General features: G+C 39.2%; 1 protein-coding gene across 2 annotated transcripts in view; it reads left to right on the forward strand.

Annotated features, from left to right (window-relative positions):
* Positions 1-27810, forward strand: part of ZPBP (zona pellucida binding protein) — a 114725-nt gene that overhangs the window by 24825 nt on the left and 62090 nt on the right. For both annotated transcript variants that reach the window (XM_065939718.1, XM_065939719.1), the window contains exon 5: positions 11178-11396. In XM_065939718.1, the coding sequence (XP_065795790.1) occupies positions 11178-11396 (219 nt within the window). The remainder of the gene's footprint in view (positions 1-11177; positions 11397-27810) is intronic.

The raw sequence follows: 27810 nt of genomic DNA on the forward strand, positions 1-27810 counted from the left end.
ATTCTGGCAACATTACTTTATATTTCTGAATATTTATATATGCACTTTATTTCCTTTAAGTCAATTAAACATAGCTTCTTTTGTGAATTAACACACAAACACAGAGGCCTCATAGTTCCTCTTCCAAAATTTCAGCCATGAGTCAGGTACAGCAATGTAAAACCCATCTGTCTGCAGAAGAGTTTGGTTTAAATTTGGATTTCTAGCAGATGGGACAAATCAAGCTCACTTCTCTAGATGGCTAAATCGGTTTTACTCATATTTGGGGAAAAGATGCTCAAAGATTTTATTTTTCCTTGATAAGTTCCAAATTATTTACTCTCGTTCAAATTTTGCATTTTAAAAAGATGGCATAGAAAAAGGTTTCTAGAGAAAAACCAGATAGGACATTTGCATCTCAAAGGCACAGGCAAATCCCTCCTAGGATAACTTTGTTTCCCCTTTGTTCAGTACTTACAAGCCTCTTAAGATAGATGGGGAAGGTTTTGGGAGTGCTAAAAATACCGGTGGGTTTTGAATTATTTTTGGAGCTATACCTCTGGTCCTGTAAAGACTAGATTTGTAAAACAAGGACAGTTTTTTGTTTTTTTCCGCCTTTTAAAGAGTTGGGTGGCTTCTCAGTGATACTGAGGAACTAATATACCCATTCACCCATGTTGGAATGTTTACTTTCCCTCCTGTAGGTTAGGGGAGAAGGCCTCTTTGAGATTTGTATCCAGGAAGATCCCCTGGAGAAGGGAATGACTACCCAGGGCGGTACCTTGAGAATCCCAAGGGTAGAGGAGCCTGGCAGGCTACAATCCATGGGGCCGCAAAGAACTGGACACAACTGAGCGACTGAGCAGTGCACATACACATGGTTAGCTTAGTTGGATCCATGGCCTCCCAGTTTGGTACTCTATTTTCAAACACTTTTGGGTCCTGCCTGGCTTTAAGAAGCTTCCCCCATGGCTCAAGTAGTAAAGAATCTTCTGCCTACAATGCAGGAGACACAGGAGATGTGGGTTTGATCCCCAAGTTGGGAAGACCCCCTGGAGGTGGAAGTGGCAACCACTCCAGTATTCTTGCCTGGAAAATCCCATGGGCAGAAGAGCCAGGTGGGCTATAGCCCATAGGGTTGCAGAGTTGGATACGAATGAGCATGCACATTTGTGTTCAGACCTTTGATCTGAGGAGGCTTGCCTACAGCCTCTCCCATTGGCACCCTCTGCTTGAATTCTATAAGCCCACAGATGGACCCCTTCATGACACTGCAGTGTCTGGGTTTGTCCATTCAAAGCCAAATAGATGAGGGGAGTCTGGGTGCAGGGAAGAAAACCACTTTTAGTTCTAGCACTGAACCAGTTCAACCACCCATAGTTTTACGGCTTAGATGGGCTTGCCAACTGAAAGAGATGTGCAAGTTGAGAGTAGTGAAGTCAGGTTTTGTTTGGGGCAAAATGAGGACAGCATTCCAGGAGGCAGCACCTCAGATAGCTCTGAGAGACTGTTCCCAAGAGGCAGTGGGGGAAGGTCAATATATAAAATTTTGGTGAAGGGGGTGTTTAGTACAATTAAGCACTCAATTTATAAAAGATTTTCTGCTAGTCATGAGATGCCGGTGTCCTCATGAAGGGATTTAGTGCTTTTCTAGATATGAAGAGATGCAAGGGTTGGGATCATGAAGTCAGTTCCTGAAAATATCTAACTATCTAAAGAACTGTCCCACCAGATTCCCTGGAACACAGAGTGCCTCACTCCATCCTGTACTCCCTTAGAGGGTGTTGAAGGTCAACAGCTGCAGCAGCACAGGGTTCAGTCTCCACAGGGGCAGATGGCAAGCGCTCTTGTTGTTCAGTCATTGGCAGTGCTCTTGGTAGGTGTCATTTTGTATCTGACAGGATGGAGTGGTGATCTCCCCTAGTTTGAGACTGTGTTAGATTCCGCTGACCAAGACCAATTGTTTGTCCTGGTGGCTGCCATCTCCACAGGGATCTCCAGCTTGGGTTATTTTCTGAAATTTAATGATCAAGTCCCTTCCCAACAAGCAGATGGTGCACTCAGATGTGAGCAGAAATGGATGTGCAAAGGTAAAGCTTTCTAGCAAGCAGTTGAGGGAAGGGGTGAATTACTTGGTTTGGGGCTTTCTATCAATCCCTGTTATACAGAATTGAGAAGACAAGGTCAAGGGACATCAGTTAGCACATAGTAGAAGGCCCCCTATTTAGTAAGAAAATAACTTTCCTCTCTGCCACATCAAAGATTACCAGAGGTTCCTCTGGAGAAATGACCAGGTATCATTTGGGAGCCAGGGAAAGTCCTGGGCTCCATCAGTCTTCGGTCCTCTTACCATCATTGGTTTGGTAGCCCCAGGTCCCCTTTGGGACTGAGGGCAGTTCCTCTTCCAGTGGCCTTCTCATTTTCATATCAAGCAGAGTCCCAGTGGACTTTTCCCATACGGGCAGCATTTGTTTTTCCAGTGATCCTATTGGCCACACTTAAAACAACAGATATTTTCTCAGTGAGACAGTGGCTCTGATCCAGGCTTCCTGGTTCTTGTCCTCGCCATGGGTTTCCACAAGGGTGGGTAACCCTGAGTTGGTGCAGGGGTTAGGGCTGCCTATGGTAATTGTGCTGTTAACTTTTGAATCCTTTTTGCCTTTTCAACCCCATCTCTACTGTTAAATACTACAAAAGCCAAATCCATGAGCCGATTAATGGGTGTCTAGGATTTCCAGCTCCCCAGATAGGAGTTACAGATAAATCATCCGGATGACTGACCCCGCTCAGATTTGGGGGGAGTAGGATTTCCCGGCTGTGAATCTCAAGGAGGTTTACTCGTAAGGGGATCATCTGAAACATCAGCTCCTGAAGGGGAAGAAGGCACTTTGAAGGGTTGTGAACCAGGCACACCCGGCTGGAGTTCTTTAGACCTGGATTTTGGAATAGGGTCATGGACCTTTGGGTGGATGGAACTTCCTCCCCTCCCCCCCCCCCCCCCGCCATTTTCCTTTCCTTTTACAAAATAGGCCAAGCTAGAAGATGGTATTGTAATTCAGTTGCCCAACTTTTTATTTTGCCACATTTCTTGGTTTCCTAGTATGTGTTGGGATCATGCAGTATTGCAAAAGAAAATTAATTTCTTTTTCTTGAACCATCCTGTCTAAATTTCCTGCAGTGAGCTAATACGCATCCTAGCAGGGAGTCCTTCAGGATGCTTGTGGTTGCCCCCATTTTTTGTTGGGATGTTTTGACAAGACGGGTCTGATTGATTCTTGTCAGACGGTAGTTATTTGTCCTGGCATTCTCCCAGTGTCAACTGTGGGCTCCCTGTGAATGCCTGAAATCTGCCACATTGGCTAGCCTGAGGAGACCCTTGCCTTGACAAGGAGACCCTTTTCAAGAAAGGGAATAAAAGGGGGGGGGGGGGTGGAGAAGCAGCCAGAATCCCAGGGCCTAAATCCTTTAGAGCAGAGGGAGGAGACCTCCCTGAGCCAACTGAACAGATTACCTTTGTCCCTGAAAGAAACAAATAGAGCTGAAGGGTATCTGTCCTCAGGATGTGGTCCACATGATGTTGAGGAGGCCTGTTGTTGTTGAGTTGCTAAGTCATGTCCACTCTTTGTGACCTCATGGATGGTAGCATGCCAGTCTCCTATAACCTACACTATCTCCCAGAGTTTGCTCAATCTCATACCAATTGAGCAAACTCTGGGAGATAGTGGAGGACAGAGAAGAGCTACCTCTTCATAGAATTAAAAGAGGCAACACCCAATCTGCTGGCAAAGCCAGCAAGCAGAAGCAGGGATCAATAGATAGTCCAAGAAGTCAAGAGAGAAGGAGGATATAAGAGAAATCTAGGATAGGACGGAAGGTGTACAGTCATGATGCTTCCCAAGAGACATTTGTAAGCCCACTATCTCCTCTCAGGGGTTGGTAAAGTCTGCCTGTGACCCCCACGAGATAAGTGCTTACCCACACTTCTGTTCAGGGGTGTCTGGGCGCCCCACCAGATGTAACCCTTAAGAGGGAGCATGACACCTGGCTCGGTATCACAGTTGATGCTGGGGGTGAAATAAGGAGGAAGACTGAGTGGGACTAGGAAGGTGCATCGCTGCAAGCTTCATAGCAGGGAGGACCTGCAGCCCTCTGGAGGGAAGTGCTTGCCCCCAGCATTCCCTTGGGGGTGCAATGATGCTGTAAGCCAGGCTGCAAATCTGGAGGAGGATTCAGGGAATTCCCAGTTTGGGCCCTCTCGTAGTTCCAGCATCCTGGAACTGGGGCTGGGACGAAGGATGAGCAGGGAGGGGAGGAGCCACAGGGGAAGCTCACCCAACCAAGTTTTCAGTTGCGTGTAGCAGTCTTTATTTGGATATCTGGTGGTAATCTTGTGGATCTTCTCAAGTTCACAGAGATAGAACAGTAGAGGAAAGCAAAAGATCGAGGGCCCTTGGACTTGGTGGGTCCCTTCGCAGCCAGAGAACTGGTCTCTGCCAGATCCTGCAGGTGGCATGAGCCCCACCTAAGGGGCTACTTGAATGTACATGGCTTGTGACAAGTCCCCGTCACCCTTCAGAGGGGGAGCTGTAGCCCAACAGGTGGATGGAGATCATGCTCTTTGAGGCCCCTGTTGGGCAACAGAAAAGATGTTCAAGGAAAGAAAGTGGTGCACAAGAGGATTGTCACGTCCCAGGTCTTAAGAGTTCCTGGGATGGCTGCCAAGCATGGGTTCTTGGCTTCTAACAGGATAGAATTCAAGAAAGAGCCATAGTAAAGAGAAAGAAAGCTTATTCAGGGAGATACATACTCCATAGACAGAGTATAGGCCATCTTGGAGGACAGGAGACACCTGAGGATGCGGGTTATCACTTTCATAGGGCTGGCTAAGTTCATAGGCTAATGAGTGGGAGGAGTATTCCCGCTATTTGGGGAAGGGGTGGGGATTTCCAGGAATTGAATTAGGCCATTGCCCCCTTGGACCTTTATGGTTGGTCTGGGAACTGCCAGTGGCATCGGTGGGTGTGTCATTTAGCTTGCTGGTGTATCACAGTGAGCGTCCACTGAGGCACACGGTCTAGCGGAAGCTTACTCCTGGACCATCTCGAACCGGTCCATACGACCATACGAACAGGTCGTATCCTCAGGCTTTGTCATTCTTTTAAATGTTGTGGCCTGCCGGATTCCTTTCTCAGTTTAATGTACATATCTCTTGTTTTCAACAATTCCCTGGGGCATAAATTCCTCTAAAACTGATCCAATTAAACGTGGGTTCCCCAGGTCCTTCTTTGAGATGTGTTCTGACCTCAGGATTGCTCCTTCCAGCTGACTCTTCCAGTGTTGCTCTCTGATAGACTAGGCCACCTGCCATTTAGCCTGTATCTCCAGTGAGTCTGAGTCTACAAACCTCCAGGTTGTCTTCTCCGAACTGCCAGTGTTTCTGAAAGTGCCCCACGGTTGATCACAGAGTTCCTTCGAGAAGAGATTTTGAGCCCTGTTCTGTGGTCTGTTTGTGCTGTCATCCCTGACAGACTCTCTGAGTTGCACTCTGGGGCTGGGGCTGGGGGCAGTGGCATTCTTCTCTTTGAGTGACACCTTCCATTAGGCTTTCCTGATAGCTTAGTTGGTAAAGAATCCGCCTGCAATGCAGAAGACCCTGGTTTGATTCCCGGGTTAGGAAGATCTGCTGGAGAAGGGATAGGCTACCCACTCCGGCATTCTTGGACTTCCCCTGTGGCTCAGATGGTAAAGAATCCACCTGCAAGGCAGGAGACCTGGGTTCAACCCCTGGGTTGGGAAGAGCCCCTGGAGAAGGGAAAGGCTACCCACTCCAGTATTCTGGCCTGGAGAATTTCATGGACTGTATAGTCCATGGGATCGCCAAGAGTCAGATAGGACTGAGCGACTTTGACTGTCTTAGGAACTTAGTGTTTGGTGGAGGGGTAGCAGCAGCAGCCCCAGAGCTCTTCAGTGGGTTTCTCCTGGTGTGGAGCCTTTATGTGGTGAGCTAGATCAGGCTGATGGGCTCCCAGTTTTCTCAGAATTGCTGTAGCCAGGTTGTAGCCTCCTTACAATGTGGGGATGACAGAGGAGGGAGCCTTCACCTCTCAGCTGTCCTCACCTGCAACTTCCATGTAGCACCAGGTACCTCTGGTCTGCACGAGAAAGACTTTTTCTTGTCCTTTCTTGTCTGTACCAGTCTGGGGTAGAGTTTCCCTCAGCTGAGCTGAGAAGGGGAGGGGGAGAGAGAGCCTGGGTTCAGATCCACAAACTCCCACTGTTCTTACTGACTTACAGCAAGAGTGTTTAGTGTTATTCTGTTTCTTCCCCAGTAGCTTGGAGTTAAAAGCCTTTGCCTGCAATGCAAGAGACGTAGGAGACATGGGTTTGATTCCTGGATGGGGAAGGTCCCCTGGAGGAGGAAGTGGCAGCCAACTCCAGTGTTCTTGCCAGGAGGATCCCATGGTCAGAGGAACCTGGTGGACCATAGTCCATGGGGTTACAGAGAGTCAGACATGACTGAGCATGTATGTGGACGAGGCTGGAGTATTCTGTTCAGAAATGTTTGAAGATTTTTATTTTTGGCTTCATAGGGTCTTAGTTGAGGCACATGGGATCATCTTTGTGCCATGCAGGATCTTTCATTGTGGTGTCTCGGCTCTCTAGTTGTGGGGCATGGACTCTAGTTGTGGGACATGGGTTCTCTAGTTGTGGGACATGGGTTCTCTAGTTGTGGGGCATGGACTCTAGTTGTGGGGCATGGACTCTAGTTGTGGTGTATGGGCTCTCTAATTATGGGGCATGGACTCTAGTTGTGGGGCATGGACTCTAGTGATGTGTGGGCTCTCTAGTTGCGGGCATGACTCTCTAGTTGTGGGGCATGGACTCCCAACTTACAGTACGTGGGCTCAGTAGTTGTGGCGTGAGAGCTTAGTTGCTCCTAGCCATGTGGGATCTTAGTTTCCTGACCAGGGATCAAACCCATTTTTTTTTTTTTTTTTTTTTTTTGCATTGCAACGTGGGTTCTTAACCACTGGACCACTAGGGAAGTCCCCAAGAAATGTCTGAGGGATTTTAATTGTTGATTTTTATTTTTATTTCAATGTGTCAGAGAGTGTGGTTTACATAATTCTTAAATTTTTTGACTCCTTTAGGATCTCTAAAAATCTTGCCATTTGACTATTTTTGTTTCTGGAATACTAATTAAACATATTTATTAGGGTTTCTCTATCATCCATATTTTTGGCTTGTATAATATCAATATATGCAGGCCTTTAAATGTTTTATAGCCCTGTGTTTTAGGTACCTTTATGCAATTTGTCAACCTCTTCTTCAAGGAAGTGATGTCTGCAGTTCAGCTAGTCTGTTCACTTTAACTTTGGTGCCATTTGTTTTTCTGTTTCAGTGATCATACTTTCCACCCCCAGTATTTCCAGTTGGGTCTTTTTCTCTAAAATCTCCACTTGTTCTTTAGTCTTATCTACTGGATTTTGTTCAGTAATTTCCTATTCTTATTTACTACTTTAATACTTTGAGATATATTTCTTAATTTTGTTTTTAAGTTTTCATAATATATGTGAAAACTTGTTTGTATCCATATCCTTCACAAAAATAGGTGTTATTGCTCTTTAATTTGTATAGGGAGTATAAAATGCTATGCTGCTGTCATGATTGCAGTTTCCTTAGTGTTTATTATTCCTTCTGAGATGTTCTATTCCTGTTTTTTACCTGTTTTTCTGTGTTGTGTTCTTATTAATTTCTAGTAAGTTCAAATACTCTAACTCTGAATATATATCAGTAGTTTTACAGTAGTGATCTGGGTACACCTGGGAGTCCTGAGTGCCTTTCAAGGGGGCAGTAAGGTGAAAAATATTTTGTAATTATACTATGATATTATTTACTGATTTAGCTGTATTGAGATTTGCAGTTATAGTGGATGAACTACTGTGGAGTAATCCACAGTTACCCACAAAAGCTGTTAAAATGTTTCTTGCCAACCAACTACATATCTCTATGAGGCAATAAACCAGCATGTCACATGTCATTGAATGCACAAGCCAGTGTAAGAATCCAGCTGACTTCTCTTAAACCAGACATTAAACAGCTTTTCAAAGTATATGACAATACTACTCTTCTCACTGATTCTTTTTAAAAGAGTAGTATTATGCCTACAAGGGTTTTTTTTTTTTCTTTCTTTTTTTAATATTATTGCCTGATGAGTTTTTACCATTTAAAATTTTGATTAATAAAATTTTTTTAAAAGTTTTTCAGTTTGAATATCTGGTAATTCAAATATTGGTAACTATAACCTACATAACAGTTCTTTGATGGGCTCGTAGGAATTTTTAAGAATGTAAAGGGATCCAGAAACCAAAACTTTTGAGAACAGCTCCTGCAGATTTTTCTGTCATTTTTTATCATTTTTATTTTTCTAGAGCCATATATATCTATCTTCTTTTAAAGCTTTTGATTTTTGCATGAGGATTTTATTTTGTGACTTGTTGCAAGGGTTCACTGCAAGGACTTGGAGTTATACTCGTGGCTAAGGTAGGAACAGCATGGGGATCGGCATGGACTGAATCTGGAGGAGTCCACGTTCAGGCCTCCTGTGCTCTGTCCTTCCAGTGTGAGGCCACATTGAAACTCTCCCTTATTTAGTGGTGAAAATCCAGTAGCCTGTGTAGCCAACTCAGTACCCAAGCACTGATTAGGAGCTAATCATAGAGGCTTGACAACAGAAGTCCCAGACTTTCAGAGGCGCAGGGCTTGCTTCCTCAGGTGGGAAACAGTTTTATCATGTGGGGAACAGTGCCTGTTCATGTAGGAAATGTTTACCAGCCAATATTTACCAGTCCTGTAGGCAACCTCCAGCCTGCGGTGTTCTCTTTTATACAACTTGTTAATAACTCTTTGACACCTACACGTGGATCCTGAATTGCTGTGTTAATGTGTACTTCTCCCAAAGTTAAGGAGCTCACTTCAGAAGAGAATGCTCTTGACACAGTTTTTGAGAGCATTTTGAAAATACTGTGGCTTATATTCAGGCTGGTTTCTGTCGAAGGCAGTAACATGATACATGTCAGAATTCTTGAAAGAAAAGGGAGTTCCTTTTTGGCCCATGAATAGGGAACACTTGCTCTGTTCACAGTGCCTGTGGTGAGCCTTGCCCCAGCTTCCAGCTTCATCTGGTGAGGTGTTCACTCTGTTTTTCCTGAGGTTCACTCTTCTGCATGGTGCTTGTATCACATCATATAGCTTTGATGTGATCAGTCATGATACAATCATTATAAATCAATTATTTATCATATGGCAATGTATGTATCAGTGAATGCATGATAAGTTTTTAAGATTAATGTTCAAATGTGACATTTTCAGTTTTCTTATTCATAGTTTCGTGGACCTTTTTGGTGTGGGGACACAGATCTTCCTTTAACTTACAGAGCATTGTCCCTTTTTGTCCCTGATTAATTTCTTCTCTGTCTTCTCTGTCTGTCCTTTCCTGGAACTCCTTCAGTTTGACATTGTATATCTCGGATCTCTTTTCCTTTTCCCTTACTTTGTTCTTCTAATTTTGCCCTGCACTACACAAGAATTCCATTACTTCATTTACAAACATACAATTTTATTTTTAACCTCATTTTCATTTATTCAGTTACTTTTTAAATTTTCAGTATTTGTATTTAAAAATTTTTCCAGAATTATTTTCATATTTACCATCTCCTCTCTTCTACAATAGCTTTATACCAGTTTTATGGATATATTTTCTATATTTACTAGTTAGAATTTTAGATATTTACAAATGATTCCTACATTAATTTTCTTTTATGTTATTTTCCCTTGCTTTTTCATTTTCATTTTTTTCTTTAATGCTCCTTTATTTCCCAGATTTGGTTAGGTAGATCTGGTTTTCATTCATGATTGTGAATGAAACTGATAGTTTCCTCATTAAAATTATAAGCTGTCTGGTGTCAGCCTTGAATGCAAAGGCTGACAGTAACTCAGTCTGCGCGTTTAATTCTGGCGCAAACTGAACAGTGGTGGCTCTCATTTCAGTGCTAGTGGTAAGTCTGTCACAGCCTGTGAGCCAGGAACAGGCCCCTTGTTAGCAAAAGTAGCAACAGAGCTCCCTGTCTTGCACAGGAAATGTTTCTCCTTTTTAGTATTGTAGATTTCTTATCTTTGTATCATTTCAGTGAGATTTTGAAATGGATGGGGGGAAAAAGGCATTCTCAGTTTCAGATGCTATAACTGAACTGAAGGAACTTCCCTGGTGGCTCAGAGGTAAAGGATCGGCCTGCCAAGCAGCAGACACAGGTCCCACCCCTGGATTGGTAAAATCCCTTAGAGAAGGCAATGGTAACCACTTCAGCATCCTTTCCTGGGAAATCCAATGGACAGAGAAGCCTGTTGGGCTAAGTCCATGGGGTTGCAAAAGACATGACTTAGCGACAAAACAACTACAATTGAACTCATTACAGCTTGTAGATATGTTAGAAGCATGCCTTTTTTTTTTTTCCTAATCTTACATGACTGATTTCTTCTAAGATAAATATTTGAACTTGGAGAAGTCTCACTTCTGAGTTTGAGGCACCAAGACCTGGTGGTAAAGGGCGTAGCCTCTGGGCCAGGCTCATGAGCTGGAGTTTCAGCTTTCATAGCGTAGACATTAGGTGTGTGATGTAGTCCCTGCCTCCCTCTATGTCCTCGTGATAGATGTAAAAATTATCCAATATTAATAAATTTAAGAGATTTAAATGAGTTACTGTTTGTAAAGTGCCTCTAACTGTGCCTATAAGTCACTCGTAACTGCTAGATGAGTATTTGTTAAATTAAAAGTAATGTGTATATACAGCTATATATTAAAACATACACAGTTGACATTTGAACAACATGGGTTTGAACTGTGTGGGTCCAATCATACATGGATACTTTCAGCAGCAAACACTAGAGTACTTACATGATTCACATCCTGGGATACAGAGCCCTGGATACAGAGAAACAGGTAAGGAGGACTGACTGTAAATTACACATGGATTTTCAACTGTGACTGGCAAGGGGCGTGTTGGCATTCCTAACCCTGTGTTGTTCAAGGCTCAACTGTATTATGAATTTATTCCAAATAGTAATTTGTCTTGAAGAGTTGAGATGTATTTGAATTGCTTAAATAACCATCACTGTGTTCTCTGTTTAATTTTTTGCAGCTTATCGTGAGCCGCATTATTATTACCAGTTCACAGCTCGATATCATGCAGCTCCCTGTAACAGTATCTATAATATTTCTTTTGAGAAGAAACTTCTTCAGATTTTAAGCAAACTTGTTCTTGACCTTTCATGTGAAGTTTCCTTACTAAAGTCTGAATGTCATCGTGTTAAAATGCAAAGGGCTGGTTTGCAAAATGAATTGTTTTTTACATTTTCAGGTAAGTATATGCAATTCTTTAAGGAAAAGGAAGCTAGAATGTGAACTAATTTTAGAGATGTGTTATTAATTACCAGCAACATTTTTAGAATGTAAATACTATAGATCTGAATGTTTCATATTCTTTACTTTCACGTCTTAGTTCTAATAGCCCTCAAATAAATTTCTGTTAATTCATGTACTTAGTGAAAAGTTTGGATTCCCAAATAACTTAAACATTGCTATCATAATTTACTACAGACTAGAATTTAACATAAGAAATATCTATCTTGGTATTTAGCTACCAAGATTTAATTTGTAAAACCATGCAGTTATATAATAAATAGGTTAATAGTGTAGACCACAGAGACTGTTCTAACAGCTTAGTGTGTTTTTCCTAATAGTGCAGAGTAAAAGCCCAGTATTTTCTGGAAAACCGAGAATTGGACTTCATATCTGAGGACTTAGATTTGTAAGAGGTCTGTTTATGAGTTAGCATTTAGGAACAACCATGCATGTGTTTTTGATGAGTCCCGGTGGCAGTCTGGGTGTGCTGTTTGCTATTTCCTTTCTTTCTTCTGTACTCTCTGTCCTTGATTCATCTGTTTTCGGTGTTTCATTGCACTTACCCATTTCTCTGATATTCCCTTTGCTTTTTCTTGGGACATCTAGGATTGAATGATGAGATATGAGTGAGAGATATGAGGCTTTCAGGGAAAAGAATAAGTTGGGTTCAATACCATTTTCCAGTCTTTTGTCTTCTTGACTCATTTTCTCTTCTGCCAAAAAACTTTGAGAGTTGTTTTCCAGTGTCTAGGCAAAGTATGAAAGACAAATTATGAAAGATGCTTTCCTTAGCTCATCACAGACCCACTATTAGCATTCATAAGAGTTATGGGGTATTTGTACCTGGTGTATTTAATAGGTGCTATCAGTGGGTAGTTAATATTTATTTTATATTTTTAATTGGAGGATAATTGCTTTATAATGTTGTGGTACTCTCTACTGTACACCAACGTAAATCAGCCATAATTACATGAAGTAAAGTGAGGTCGCTCAGTCGTGTCCGACTCTTTGCGACCCCATGGACAGTAGCCTGCACCAGGCTCCTCCGTCCATGGGATTTTCTAGGCAAGAGTACTGGAGTGGGTTGCCATTTCCTTTATATATCCCCTCCCTCTTGTGCCTCCCCTCCATTCCAGCCCTCTAGGTCATCACCCAGTGCCAAACTAGGCTCCCCTTTTAGCTTGCTGGTAGTTATCATTTTTACAGATGATAGTGTATATATGGGAACTTCCCTGGTGGCTCGGTATTAAAGAATCTGCCTGCCAATCCAGGAGAGACAAGAGTCACGGGTTTGATGCCTGTGTTGGGAAGATGACCTGGAGAAGGAAATGGCAACCCACTCCAGTATTCTTGCCTGGAAAATCCCATGGACATGTCAATGCTACTTTCTCAATTTGTCCACCAGGCCATTCTCTACATCTGATCTCTATGTCTTCTCTAAATAGGTTCATCAGTACTATTTTTCTAGATTGTGTATGTGTGCATTAATAAATGATGCTTGTTTTCCCTTTCTGACTCTATAACAGGCTCTAGGTTCACCCGCCTCACTATAACTGACTCAGATTGTTCCTTTTTATGGCTGATATTCCGTTGTATACATGTACCATGACTTCTTTATCCATTCACCTGTTGATGGACATCTACGTTGCTTCCATGTCCTGGCTCTTATGTGCTGCAGTGAACATTGGGGTACATGTGTCATTTTGAATTTTTGTTATCTCAAGGTATATGCCCAGTACTGGGATTGCTGGGTCATACAGTAGTGTTATTCCTAGTTTGCTAAGAAATATCCATACTGTCCTCCATAATGACTGTACCAATTTACATTCCCAGCAACAGTGCAGTAGGGTCCCCTTTTCTCCACATCTTCTCCAGCATTTACTGTTTGTAGATTTTTTGATGGCCATTCTGACTGGTATGAGGTAGTAAACTCATTGTAGTTCTGATTTGCATTTTTCTAATAATGAGCAATGTTGAGTATCTTTTCATATGTTTATTGTCCATCTGCATATTATCTTTGAAGAAATGTCTGTTTTGGTCTTCTGCCCATTTTTTCATTGGACTGTTTGTTCTGATATTGAGCTGTATGAGCTGCTTATAATACCTTGGAGATTAATCCTTTGTCAATTGCTTCATTTGAAATTATTTTTTCCTATTATGGGAGTTACATTTTCCTTTTGTTTATTGTTTCCTTTGCTGTGCAAAAACTTTTAAGTTTAATTAGATCCCATTTGTTTATTTCTGTTTTTATTTCCATTACTCTAGGAGGTGGGTCAAAGAAGATCTTGCTGTGATTTATGTCAAAGAGGTATTGCCTATGATTTCCTCTAAAGAGCTTTATATTTTCTGTCTTTACATTTAAGTCTTTAATCCATTCTGAGTTTATTTTTTGTGTATGACGTTAGGAAGCATTCTAATGGCATTCTTTTACATGTAGCTGTCCAATTTTCCCAGAACCACTTATTGAAGAGCCTGTCTTTTCTCCATTTTGCATTCTTGCCTCTTTTCTCAAAGATAAGGGGCCCATAGGTGCATGGGTTTATCTCTGAGCTTTCTATCTTGTTCTGTTGGTCGATATTTCTGTTTTTGTGCCAGTACCATGCTATCTTGATGACTGTAGCTTTGTAATAATAGTCTGAAGTCAGGAAGAGTGATTCCTCCAACTGTTTTTCTTTCTCAGGATTGCTTTGACTCTTTGGTCCTTTTGTATATCCATACAAATTGTGAAATTTTTTGTTTTACTTCTGTGAAAAATTACACTGGTAGTTATATACAGATTGCTTTGAATCTGTAGATTGCTTTGAGGAATCTTTCCATGCCGAGGATAAACTCCACTTGATTGTGGTGTATGATCCTTTTAATGTGTTTTTGGAGTCTGTTTGCTAGAATTTTGTTGAGGACATTTGTGTATATGTTCATCAGTGATATTGACCTGTAATTTTCTTTTCTGTGGTATCTTTGTCTGGTTTTGGTATCAGGGTGATGGTGGCCGTATAGAATAACCTTGGGAGTTTTCCTTCCTCTGCAATTTTCTGGAAGAGTGTGAGCAGGATAGGTGTTAGTTCTTTAAATGTTTGGAAGAATTCATTTGTGAAGCCATTTGGCTCTGCACTTTTGTTTGTTGGAAGATTTTTCATCACAGTTTTGATTTCAGTGCTTGTTATTGCTCTGCTCATATTTTCTATTTCTTCCTAGTTTAGTCTTGGAAGGTTGTACTTTAAAGAATTTGTCCATTTCTTCCAGGTTGTCCATTTTATTGGTAAATAATTGTGTGTAATAGTCTGTGTGTTATGATTCTTTGTATTTCTGCATTGTCATAACCATCCCTTTTTCATTTTTAGTTTTATTTACTTGAGTCTTCTTTCTTTTTCTTGATGAGTCTAATGGTTTGTAAATTTATCTTCTCAAAGAATCAATTTTTAGTTTCATTGATCTTTTCTATTGTTTCCATCATTTGTTGTTCATTCCTTTCTGCTCTGATCTTTATGATTTCTTTCCTTCTTCTAACTTAGAGGTATTTAAAAATTCTTTTTCTAATTCCTTTAGGGGGAAGATTAAGTTGTTTATGTGATGCTTTTCTTGCTTCTTGAGGTAGGCTTGTATTGCTATGAATTTCACTCTTAGCATTTGCATCCCATAGGTTTTGAGTTGTGTTTTCATTGTCATTTGTTTCTAGGTATTTTTTTTTATTATTTTCTCTTTGATTTCTTCAGTGACCTCTTGGTTATTCAGAAGCGTTTTATTTAGCCTCCATGTGTTTGTATTTTTGCAATTCTCTTCTTGTATTTCATATCTAATTTTATAGCATTGTGCTCAGAAAAAAATGCTCAAATCAATTCTTTTTTTTAATTTACTAAGGCTTGATTACTAACCTAAGATGTGATCTATCCTGGGAAATGTTCCAAGTGCACTTGAGAAAAAATGAATTCCATTGTTTTTGGATGAAATATCCTGGAGATACCAATAGGTCCATCTGGTCCAATGTGTCATTTAAGGCTTATATTTCTTTTTAATTTTTATCTGTATTATCTGTCCATTGGTGTGAGTGGGGTGTGTTAAAGTCCTCCACTATTATTGTGTTACAGTCAATTTCCCTTTTTATATTTGTTTGTATTTGCCTTGTATATTGAGGTACTCCTATGCTGAGTGCATATATATTTATAATTTTATTATCTTCTTCTTGGATTGATTCCTTGATCATTATGTCATGCCCTTCCTTGTCTCCTGTAATGGTCTTTAAAGTCTGTTTTATCTGAGTATTGCTACACCCACTTTCTTTTGATTTCTATTTGCATGGAATATTTTTTTCCAGCCACTCTCTTTCATCTGTATGTGCCCCTACAAACAAAAAAAAGAATGGACAAACACTCAAGACATATGGTGAAAGCAACACACCCAGAAAGGAACAGCCAAGAGAGAACAGAGAAAACAGAAAAGAGAAAAAAGATTTAAAAAGAATGAAAACAGGAACCAAAAAAGAAGAGAGAAGTCAATCCAGTAAACAGAAGTGAAAACAAATACAGAAAACTAGACTGGCAAACTACAAAACCAAAATCATGGATAAAAATGCAATATGATGAAAGAGTATTGAAAAATTAGATGAAAATAAAATAAAATAAATTTGTTTAAAAATAAAAGCATTTTAAAAAGGAACAAGTAAAAAAAAAAAAAAATTAAAGGAATAACAGAAAAAGGACAATAGAACAATACCAAAAAAGACCCAAAATATATATGTAGAGATAGTGGTAGTAAGAAGAATATCCCCCTTTGTTCTTCATTGTCCTCGCCATGCGGTGACCTCAAGCCCATCCCCCTACTCAGAAAATCCTCCGATATTTCTAGGAAGATCTCTGGGCCTGCTCTTGGCGTTATGGTTCAGCTCATACTGAGATCTGGCCTTACCCAGCTTGTACTTGCTACCGAAGTGCACAGTTACCCCAAAGTTCACAGTCTCAAGCAGATTGCAGGGACTTAATCTACTGCACCTCAGCTGTGGGAGCCAGTTCCCCTCCTCTTCCCTGGTCACACATCCCGTGGTGGTCCGTTCTGGTTTTAGCCCTGCCTCTGCTTGTAGGCTTCCCTTCAGTGTCTGTCCCCCTCCCAGATAAGAGAGAGAGACAGCGGTGGCTTAGTCAGGCTGGGGAGAGGGGGAGGGGTGGTAGACACAGTCGGGGTGTGTGGGGAGGGCCTGCTCCGGCTGAGGCCTGTGGGAAGCTGCCACAGTCTGGGGCAGGTTTTGCGCTCCCCCAGGTGTTGATCTTGGATTGTGGGTCTCTCGGCAGAGTCAGGCTGCCTGGGTTCCCAGGAAAGGATGGACAGTGACAACGCCTGCTCACAGCTTGGTGGCAGCTGTGATCTCTTGGGTCGGGACTAGAGCAGCATCTTGCCCCGTGCCTCTGGCATTTACGCAGGCTTTGGCAGAGCCAAGAAGCCTGTGTTCTCCCCTCTGGGAGCGCAGATTGCAGTTGTGGTTAGTCCTGCCTAGGGTGGTGGCCGGCCATCGTGCCTACCTCTGGGGCCCCGAGCCTCGGCTCGCCCCAGCTATGGCACTTGTGAAGGCTGTGTCCTGCAGACTCTGTGCGTGTGGGGCCAGAGAGGCCCCGCAGCAGTGCTCACCTGCCTCCCTGGTTTTCCTCAGCTCTGTCATACTGGCCTCCTCTCAGTACCTTTATGGCAGTCAGCCCCAGGCCTCTCCCTGGGGCCTGGCCCGTGACGTAGTCTAGCTCCTGGAACCCGCTTGCCGCAGCAGGCACGGAAGCAAGCGTTTCAGGCTGGGGATCGCTGGTGGCACTGACCTCTGCGGTGAATTCTCTCCGTTCCGCCTCCTGAGCACATGCTGCTGTGCTCCACTCTGAGGTTGCAGAGCTCCCCACTTTCTCCACTTGAGAGGGGCTCCTGAGTGTGCGGAAATTTTTCCCCCTTCACAGCTGCCTTCCCAAGATGCAGATCCCATCCCAAACTCTGATGTCTCTCTCTTTTTTTTTTCTTACATCTTTTGCCCTTCCTCCTCCTGTGGAGGTTAGCTTGCCTTTTTGGAAGTCTAGGGTCTTCTGCCAGCACTTAATAGGTGTTCTGTAGAAGCTGTTCCAGAGGTATTTTTGATGTGTTCGTGGGCAGGTGATCTCCATGTCTTATTCCTCCACCATCTTGTAAATCCCCTAATAGCTTTTGGAAATCCAGAAAGTGGGCTTGAACCCATTAGAGAAAGCAGATGGTGTTCACAGTGGGCTTGATTTGCATTTCTCTCATGAATAATGATGTTGAGCATCTTTTCATGTGCTTATGGAAATACACTTATATATCTTTTTTGGAAAAAAGTATTCAGGTCCTTTGAATTAAAGAATAACAATAAAATTTTTCAACTTTTCCTTATTTTTATTGATTTATAATTGACATATAACAATATGTAAGTTTAGAGGATTTGATGTATGTATACATTGCAAAATGCTTACTATAATATATACTATAATAAGGTTAAGCACATTGATCATCGCACATAGTTACCATTTATTTATTTCTGCAGTAATGAACTTTAAAAATCTACTCTTTTAGCAACATTCAAATATACAATACAGTATTATTCCCTGGTGGCTCAGTTGGTAAAGAATCTGCCTGCAGTTCAGGAGACTCAGGTTCCATCCCTGGGTTGAGAAGATACCTTGGAGAAGGAAATGGCAATCCACTCTGATATTCTTGCCTGGGAGAGCCCATGGACAGAGGAGCCTGCCGTTCTATAGTCCATGGAGTTGCAAGAGAAGGACAGGACTTAGCGACTAAGCCACCTAATCGCTGTGCTCTGTATCAGGGGTTCCCCACCCCAAACCCCTTGGCTTGTTAGGAGACAGTCTGCACAGCAGGAAGTGAGTGGTGGGTGAGTGAGGAAGCTTCATCAGCTGCTCTCCATCACTCGCATTACCACTGGAACCATCCTCACCTGCATCTGTGGAAAAATTGTCTCCCACAAAAGTGGTCCTTTGTGCCAAAAAGGTGGGGGTAGGATACTTTACATCCCATCCCTGAGCTTGTTTGCATTCTTTGTCCTCTTCCATTCGTTTCCCTCATCCTCCGCCCCTGGCAGTCACCGTGTGTCCTCTTTTTCTAAGTTCAGTTTTTTGCAGGTTCTACGTGTGAAATCATATAGGATTTGTCTTTCTCTGTCTGACTTGTTTCACAGATGCCGTTAAGTTTTATCTATGTTGTTACACATGGCGGAAAGTCCTTCATTTTTCATGATTGAATAACATTCCTGTTTTATGTGTGTACCACATTTTGTTTATGCATTCATCTCTTGATGTGCTCCCAGGTGATTTCTCTGCCTTAAGCATGGTGAACAGTGCTGCAGTGAACAGGAGAGTACAGATAGCTACGAGATAGTGATTTCATTTCCTTCAGATTGTATCAGATTATATCCAGAACTGGAATTTCTGGATCATATGGTAGTTCTTTTTTTTTTTTTTTTAATTTTTGAAGAACCTTCTTACTATTTTCCTTAGTAATTATACCAGTTTATATTCCCACTAATGGTGTACAAGAATTCCCTTTTCTCCACATCCTTGCCAACACTTATCTCTTAGATAATAATCATTCTAACAGGTGTGGATAATCTGTCATGGCTTTGACTTTCATTTCCCTGATAATTTGTGATTTTGAGCACCTTTTCACTTATCTGTTGGCCATTTGAATCCCTTCTTAGAAAAAATTGTTCAGGTTGTTTTCAATTTTTAATTGGGTTATTATTATTATTATTATTATTTTTTGCTTTTGAAATGTATGAGTTTTCTATATATTTTGAATATTCTTGTCTTACCAAATTTATGGGATTATCAAATATTTTATACAATTCTCTAGGTTGTTTTTTCAGTTTGTTGATTGTTTCTTTTGCTCTGAAGAAGCCTTTTTTAGTTGTATGTAGTCTCATTTGTGTATTTCTTTTTCATTGTTTGTGATTTGTTGTCATATTCATAAAGTCATTTCTAACACCACTGTCGAGGAACTTTTCCCCTGTGTTTTCTCCTCGGAGTTTTATGGTTTAGGTTTACATTTAAGTCTTTAATCCTTTTTGAGCTAATTATTGTGAGTGGTATAAGATAGGAGTATAGTTTCATTCTTTTGCATGTGAATATCCAGTTTTCCCAGTATTGTTTGTTGTGTAGAGTACCTGTTCTCAGCTAAGTATTCTTGACTTTCTTGTCAAATATTAGTTGACCTTACATGCATAGGTTTATTTCCTGAACCATCAGTTCTGTTCCATGGGACTGTGTGTCTGTTTTTATGCCAGTACCATATTGTTTTGACAACTACAGTTTTGTAGTATAGTTTGAAATTAGAAGTGTGATACTTCCAGCTTGTGTTTCTTAGGACTGCATTATCTGTTACTTGGGGTGTTTTGTGATTCTATACAAATTTCAGAATTTTTTTCTATTTCTGTTAAAAAATACATTGGAATTTTAGTAGAGATTGCATTGAATCCACAGATTGCTTTGAGTTGTATGGCTGTACTAACAATATTAATTCCATTCAATTTATGAACGTAAGATAGCCTTACTTATTTGTGTCTTCTTCAATGTCCTTCGTCATTGTCTTACAGTTTCCATTGCATGGATCTTTTGCCTCCTTGTTTAAATATAATCCTACATATTTTTTTATGGTATTGTAAATAGGATTGTTTTCTTTATTTCTTTTCAGATAATTTGTTATTAAATAGAAATTATACCAATTTTGGGTATTAATTTTACATCCTGAAATGTGTACAAATTCTTTTTAAATTTTATTCTCCCTCCACCCTCCTCAGTCATGTAACCCCATGGACTGCAGCCCACTAGGCTCCTCTGTCCATGGACTTTTCCAGGCAAGACTACTGGAGTGGGTTGCCATACTGAGTTGCCATTTTCTTCTCCCCTAATTCTCTTAAAAAGTATAACAGTTTTTGATGCAGTCTTTAGTCATATGCAGACAAAGCCAGTTTCACTTCTTATTTGATTCAGGTGTCTTTTATTTACCGTGCCTAACTAGTAGTTGGTGATGGACAGGGAGGCCCGGTGTGCTGTGATTCACGGGGTTGCAAAGAGTTGGACACGACTGAGCAATTGACCTGAGCTGAACTGAACTAGCTAGGACTTCCAGTTCTGTTATTATAGGGTTAATGACAATGGGCATTCTTTTCTTGTTCCTATTCTTGATTTTTGAAGAAAATCTTTCAACCTTTCATATTGAGCATGAGGTTAGCTGTGGACTTGCTATATGTGGCCATTATTATGTTGAGGTATGTTCCTTCTGTATCCAATTTTGAGATTTTTTTATTTTGAATAGATGTTGGATTTTGTCAGATACGTTCTTGCATATATTGAGATGACTGTATGATTTTAATTTTTTCATTCTGTTAATGTAATGAATCACATTTATTTATTTACATATGTTGAAACTTCTTGCATCTCAGAGATGAATTGTACTTGCTCATGTTATTTGATTTTTTTAACCTGCTATTCATTTTGGCTTGGTACTAGTTTGTTGAGAATTTTTCCATCTATATTCATCATGAATATTGGTCTGTAGGTTTTTTTTTCTTTCTTTTTTTTTTTTCTGTTAATGTTCTTATGTGGATTTGGTATCAGGCCTTGTAAAATCATTTAAGCATGTGACCTCCTCTTCAATTTTTGGAAGTTTGGGAAAGATTAACATTAGTTCTTCAAATATTTGATGCAATTCCCCAGTGAAGCCATCTGGTTCTGGAGTTTTGGGGTGGGGTGGGGGGTTTGGTTACTGATTCTATCTCTAATTACTGTTGATCTGTCAAAAAGTTTCTGTTTATTTATGATTCAGTCCTGGTAGATTTCAGTTTCTGGGAATTTACCAGTTTCTTCTAAGTTGTTCAGTTTTAGGTGTGTAGTTACTCATAGAAGTCTCTCTGGCTCCTTTGTGTTTCTATGGTATCGGAGTAATGTCTCCTCTTTAATTTATAATTTCACTTAATTGGGTCCTCCTTTATTTCTTATCCTAGCTAAACATTGTCAGTTTTGCTAATCTTTTCAAAAACCAAGTTTTGGTTTTGTTAATCATTTCTATTTTTCTATCTCTATTTCATTTATTTCTGCTCTAATCTATCGTCTCCTTCTAATAATGTTGGCATTAGTGAGATTTTCTTTTTTTTTTAGTTCTTTGAGGTATATTAGGTTTTTTATTTGAGTTCATTTTGCTTTATGTGTACTCAATTTGTTTCTTTCAAAGAATTTTGAAGTTTGCTTCAGATTCATTTTGAGTTAATTTTTGTATATACTGTGAAATATAGGTCCAACCTCACACATTTGAATGTGGATGTGCAGTTGTCCCAATACCAATTTTGAAGAGACTTTTTTTCCTCATTAAATTGTCATGGTACCCTTGTTGAAAGTTACTTAGCCACAGATATATGTGGGTTTATTTCTGGACTCTGCCTGTCCTTGTGCCAGTACCACACTCTTTTAATCATAACATTTTGATAGAGACTTTGTTGTAGTAATATTTGAAATTGGGAAGTGGCAGTTCTTACATTTTGTCTTTCCTTTTCAACAGTGTTTTGGCTATTTGAAGTCAGTTGCAGTTCCATATGTTTTTTCACACTTGGTTTTCCATTCCTGCCAAACAAGTTCATTGGGTTGAGATAGGGATTTTGGTAGGCATTGTGATAGATATTGAATCTATAGATGTCTTTAACCAGTATTACTTGCATAACAATATTGTCTTTGAGTCCATGAACACAGGATATCTTTGCATTTGTTTAGGACTTTGTCTTAGTCTATTGGGCTGCTGTAACAAATACCATAAACCAGGTAGCTTATAAACAATGGAAATTTATTTTTCACATTTCTGGAAGCTATAATTCTGAGGTCACAGTGCCACCATGTTTGGCAGGAACCCTCTTGAGAGTTACAGATTTTCATTATGTCCTCACATATTAGAAGGTCTAATGATTTCATTGAGGCTCTATTCTTATGACTTAAGCATCTCCTGCAAACTCTGTCTCTTAATACCATCATAATGTACATTAGGATTTTTAACAAGTGAATGGGAGAGGACATAAAATGTTTAGACCATAGCAGACTTATTTAATTTCTATCAGCAATGCTTTATACTGTTCAGTGTATAAGTCCTGCACCTTTTGATAAAGTTATTACTATGTATATTTATTGCTTTGAAGCTATTCAAGTGCAATAATTTTCTTTTTTACATTGCTCACCACTAGTGTATAGAAATTTATTTATTTATTTTTAATGAATCTTGTATTGTGGTTTAATTAATTAATCATGTCCCACCACTCAAGTGATTGGGTCCAGGGTGTTCTTCATTGGAAGATCATCAGTTACTGATTTGATCTCTTTGTTATATGCCTGCTCATATTTTGTTTCTTCTTGGGTCAGTTTAGATAATTTATATTTTCATCTGTTTCATCTAGGCTATCTCTTAATAATTTTTGGCATACAAATGTGCATAATATTCTTACAATCCTTTTTATTTATGAAAGTTAGATAATAATGTCTTCTACTTTTCATTTCTTGTTTTTTCTTTGTCTAGGTGTTTGTCAATTTTGTTGACCTTTTCAAAGAACCAGTTTTCATTTTCTTTTTTTTTCTATGCTCTATTTTATTTAAATCTCATCTTCTCTGTTCTTTCTTCAGCTAGTTTTGATTTCATTTATTTTCTCTGCTCATTTCTTATTTTTAGTTTTATTCATTTCTGTTATAGTTTTTATATTTTCCTTCTTCTCTTTTCTCCTGTTGAAGTTGTCCTTTTTTATTTTCCTAAAAGTAGAAGCTTTAAGTATTGATTTTGTTTTTCTTCTTTTCTAATTTTTTAATTTGGCACTAAATTTTTCTCTAAACACTGCTTTTACTGAATCCTGAAAATTTTGGTAAGTGGTATTTTCGCTTTCATTTACTTCAAAATATTTTCAGATTTCTCTTGAGATGTCTTTACTTGTGTGTTACATAGTAGTCTGTTATTTAATGTCCATTTGTTTTGGGACATTCCAGGTATCTTTCTGTTGGATTTCTAGTTTAATTCATTGTAGTCTGAGAGCATACATTGTATAATTTTTACTTTTAAAAAATCTTCAAAGTATCTTTAAAGGCCCAGAATGTGGTATGCCATGGTGAATATTCCATGTGAACTTAAAAAGAACTTTTATAGCTGGATGAAATATTCTGTAATTATCAGTTGGGTCTAGTTGATTGATTGTGCTCTTCAGGTCAACTGTGTCCTTACTGATTTTTTTTTGCTTTTTAGAGTTGTCAGTTACTGATACATATTGATGTTTCCATGCATATTTGTGGGTTGTTCTTTCTCCTTAGAGTTTTAATCTCATGAATATACACAATGTGTTTTAGGCTCATACACATTAAAGCCTGTTATGTCTTCTTGGAAAATTGACTCCTTTACTGTTACATAATGACATTTTTCTGTGATAATTTTTCTATCCCTGATGTCTTTTTTGTCAAAAGTAAATATTGCTGTTCCAGCTTCTTTTGATTTGTGTTAGCATGATATATTTTTCTACACCTCTTTACTTTTAGTCTATCATTATCTCTGTGTATAAAGCAGGTCTCTTGTAGACAAGATATAATTAGGTCTTTAAAAAATTCATTCTGACACTCTGTCTTTTAATTGGTGATTTTAAACCATTGACTTAAAAATTTTTATTGATGGAGTGAGATTAATGTTTACCACATTCATTGCTGTTCTGTATTTGTTGCCCATTTGTTTCTTTTTTGTCTTTTTCTGCCTTTTCTGGTTTTGATTAAGCATTTATATGATTCCATTTGTTTCTCTTAGCATATCAATTATAATTTATTTTTACTCTAGGTGGTTGCCCTATAGTTTGTTGTAGACTTTTACAACTAATACAAGTCTACTTTCAAATAATGCTGTACCATTTCATAGGTAATACAATCACTTTTAAGGCTTCCCTTGTAGCTCAGTTGGTAAAGAATCTGCCTGCAGTGCAGCAGACCTGGGTTCAATTCCTGGGTCAGGAAAATCCCCTGGAGAAGGAAATGGCAACCCACTTCAGTATGCTTACCTGGAGAATCCCATGGAGAGAGGAGCCTGGCAGACTACTGTCCATGGGGTCACAAGAATCAGACATGTGACTTAGTGACTAAACCACCACCACAGTCACTTTACAATAGAATTGCAAAGTTTGTCCTCTCTTCCCTTATAAAAATGTAGTAATTTGTTTTACTCATCCATAAATTTTAGTCAGTTAGTACATTGTTAACATTATTATTTTGAACAAGCTATTGTCAAATCAATTAAAAATAAGAAAAATATTTATATTACCTTCTTTTATTCCTTTTCTTATGTGCTTCCTATATTTTTATTTTTTAATTATTTTTTTTTTTATTTTTCAGGGGGTTTTGTCATACATTGATGTGAATCAGCCATAGAGTTACACGTATTCCCCATCCCGGTCTCCCATCCCACCTCCCTCTCCACCCGATTCCTCTGGATCTTCCCAGCCCAACAGGCCCGAGCACTTGACTCATGCCTCCCACCTGGGCTGGTGGTCTGTTTAAAAAATTATTTTGGTTCGTTATGATTATCACTGGCTGTGTTGGGTCTTCTCGGGTGTGCACAGACTCTCTCTCGTTGCAGAATTCAGAATGGGGTGCTTTTCACTGTGGCGGTTTCCATGCTGCAGACCGCAGGCTGTCAGTGCATGGGCTTCTGCAGTTGTGGCCTGCAGCCTCCATGGCTGTGGTGCTTCAAGGCGTGTGAAAGCTTCTCAGAGCAGAGACTGAACCCATGCTCCCTGTGTTGGAAGCATAGAATCTTAACCATGTACCTCCAGGGAAGGTCTGAGTTTTAGGTACATATTACTTTTCTTCTTTATGAAGAGCTTCTTTTAATGTCTCTTGCAAGACTGGGATTCTGGTGACAATTTTTGTTTTTCTGGGGAAGTCTTTGTTTTTAACTTCAGTTTTAAAGAATAATTTCATGGAATCCAGTATTCTAGTTTGGTGGCCTTTTTCTCCCCCCTTTCAACACTGTGTTTAAAATCATTCACACTATTCTCTTCTTGTTTGCGTGGTTTCTGAAGAGAAGTCTGATTTAATTCTTTTATTTATTTATTTTTTCATTTTCTTATTGTGGTACAATACATATAACATAAAATTAATCTTAACCATTTCAAGTATACAGTTAAGTTGTACTGAATTCATTCATGCGTATTTGTTTTCATTATTTGTCTCCAAAACACTTTCAGCTTGGAAAGCTGATATTCTATTTCTGTTACACAATAAGCTGCTAATATCACGGCATCCCCTAGCATCTACCATTCTACTATCTTATTTATGTGATTTTAACTGAATTCTCATGTAAGTGTAATCGTACAGTAGTTTTCTTTTTGTTCCTGGCTTATTTCACTTAGCAACGGGTCCTCAGATTTCATCCATGTTGTAACGTATGGCAGGATTTCCTTCCTCTTTGAGATCTAATAATATCTCGTTCTGTATATATACATTTTGCTTCTCCATGGATGCACCGATGGCCACTTGGGTTGTTTTCACAGTTTACTGTTGTGGATAATGCTGCTTATGGGTCAATACGTATCTCTTTGAGACCCCACATTCAGTTCTTTTTTTGGATATATACTGCATGGTGTATTTCCTAGGTCATAATAATAATTTTTTTCTTGAGGAACTGCTGCACTGTTTTCTGCAGTGGCTGCAACATTTTACATTCCCATTAACAGTGTACAGGAATTCCAGTTCACCACATCTTCACCAGCTTATTTTCTTTTGTTTTCATAGTATTCATCCTAATGGGTATGTGATAATGTCTCATTATAGTTTTGATTTGCATATCCCTAGTAATTGATTTTGTTAAACATCTTTTTCTGAGCTTATGGGCCATTTGTACATCTTATTTGGGGAAATGTCTATTCACGTTCATTGCCCATTTTTTAAATCTGGTGGTTTGGTTTTTTGATTTTGAGTTTTAGGAATTCTCCAAATATTCTTTATCTTTATCCCATAGCAGATATGCAGTTTGCAAATATTTTCTCACATTCTGTAGGTTGCCTTTTGACAAACTGTGTTTTGATACACATGATACTTTTTTCAAATTTTTGTCTGTTTTTTCTTTTATTGCTTGTACCCTTGATAACATATCAAAGAAATCATTGCCAAGTCCAGTTAAACTTTTGCCATAAGTTTTCTTCTAAGAACTTCATAGTTTTGGCTCTTATATTTAGACCTTTAATCCATTTTGAGTTAATTTGTATATAGGCTGTTAGGTAAGGATCCAAAATCATTCTTTTGCATGTGGATATCCAGTTTTCCTAGCACCATTTATTAAAAGACTGTCATTTCCCCACTGAATAGTCTTGACACCTTCTCAGAAATCACTTGACCACTATGTAAGAGCTTATTTCTGTGTTGTCTATTCCATTAGTATATATTTCTGTCTTTATGCCAATGACGCACTGTCTTGGTTACTACAGCTTTGTAGTAAACTATGAAAATCAGGAATTGTGATTTCTAGCTTTAGTCTTCTCCAGGGGTTTTGGCTATATGAAGTCCCCTGTGATTCCACATGAATTTTAAATTGGATTTTTCTGTTTCTGCAAAAAATGTAGTTGGGATTTTGATATTGATTGCACCAAGTCTATAAATTTTGTCTGGTATTGACATTTTAGCAGTATTATATTTTCCAATCTATGAACATTGGATGCATTTGTATTCACTTATATCTTCTTTCACTTTTAACAATGCTTTGCAGTTTTCATGATATAAATCTTTCATCCCCTTGGTTTAGTTAATTCCTAAGTATTTTATTTTATTCTTTTTGATGCTATTCTAAATATAATAGTGATTCCATTTGTAATAGCACCAAAAAGGTATTCACTGTAGTATATAGAAATGCAACTGATTTGCATGTTGACTTTGTATTGTGCAACTTTGCTGCATTTATTTATTCTTACAGTTTTATTTTTGGAAACTTTAAATGTCTACATATGAGATCATATCTTCTGTGAATAGAAATAATTTTCCTACTTCTTTTCCAATTTGGATACTTCTTATTTCATTTTCTTGCTGCAATACACTGGCTAGAACTTCCATTACTGTCTTGAGATATAATGGCAAATGTGCACCTTCTTGCTTGTTCCTCATTGTAGAGGTGACGTTTTTAGTCTTTTGCTTATCAATGTGATGTTTGCTATGGATTTTTATATATGGTTTTATTATGCTCCGTTATTTTCCTCCTATTCATGTCTTTTTTAGCCTTTTTCTTCATGAAATTGTATTGATCTTTGTAAAATGCCTTTTCTGCATCAAATGTGATGTTCCTGTGGATTTTTCCCCTTCACTCTTCATGTGGTATGTAACAATGATTAA

This window comes from Muntiacus reevesi, chromosome 6 (assembly GCF_963930625.1).
Source record: "Muntiacus reevesi chromosome 6, mMunRee1.1, whole genome shotgun sequence".
Lineage (NCBI taxonomy): Eukaryota > Metazoa > Chordata > Mammalia > Artiodactyla > Cervidae > Muntiacus > Muntiacus reevesi.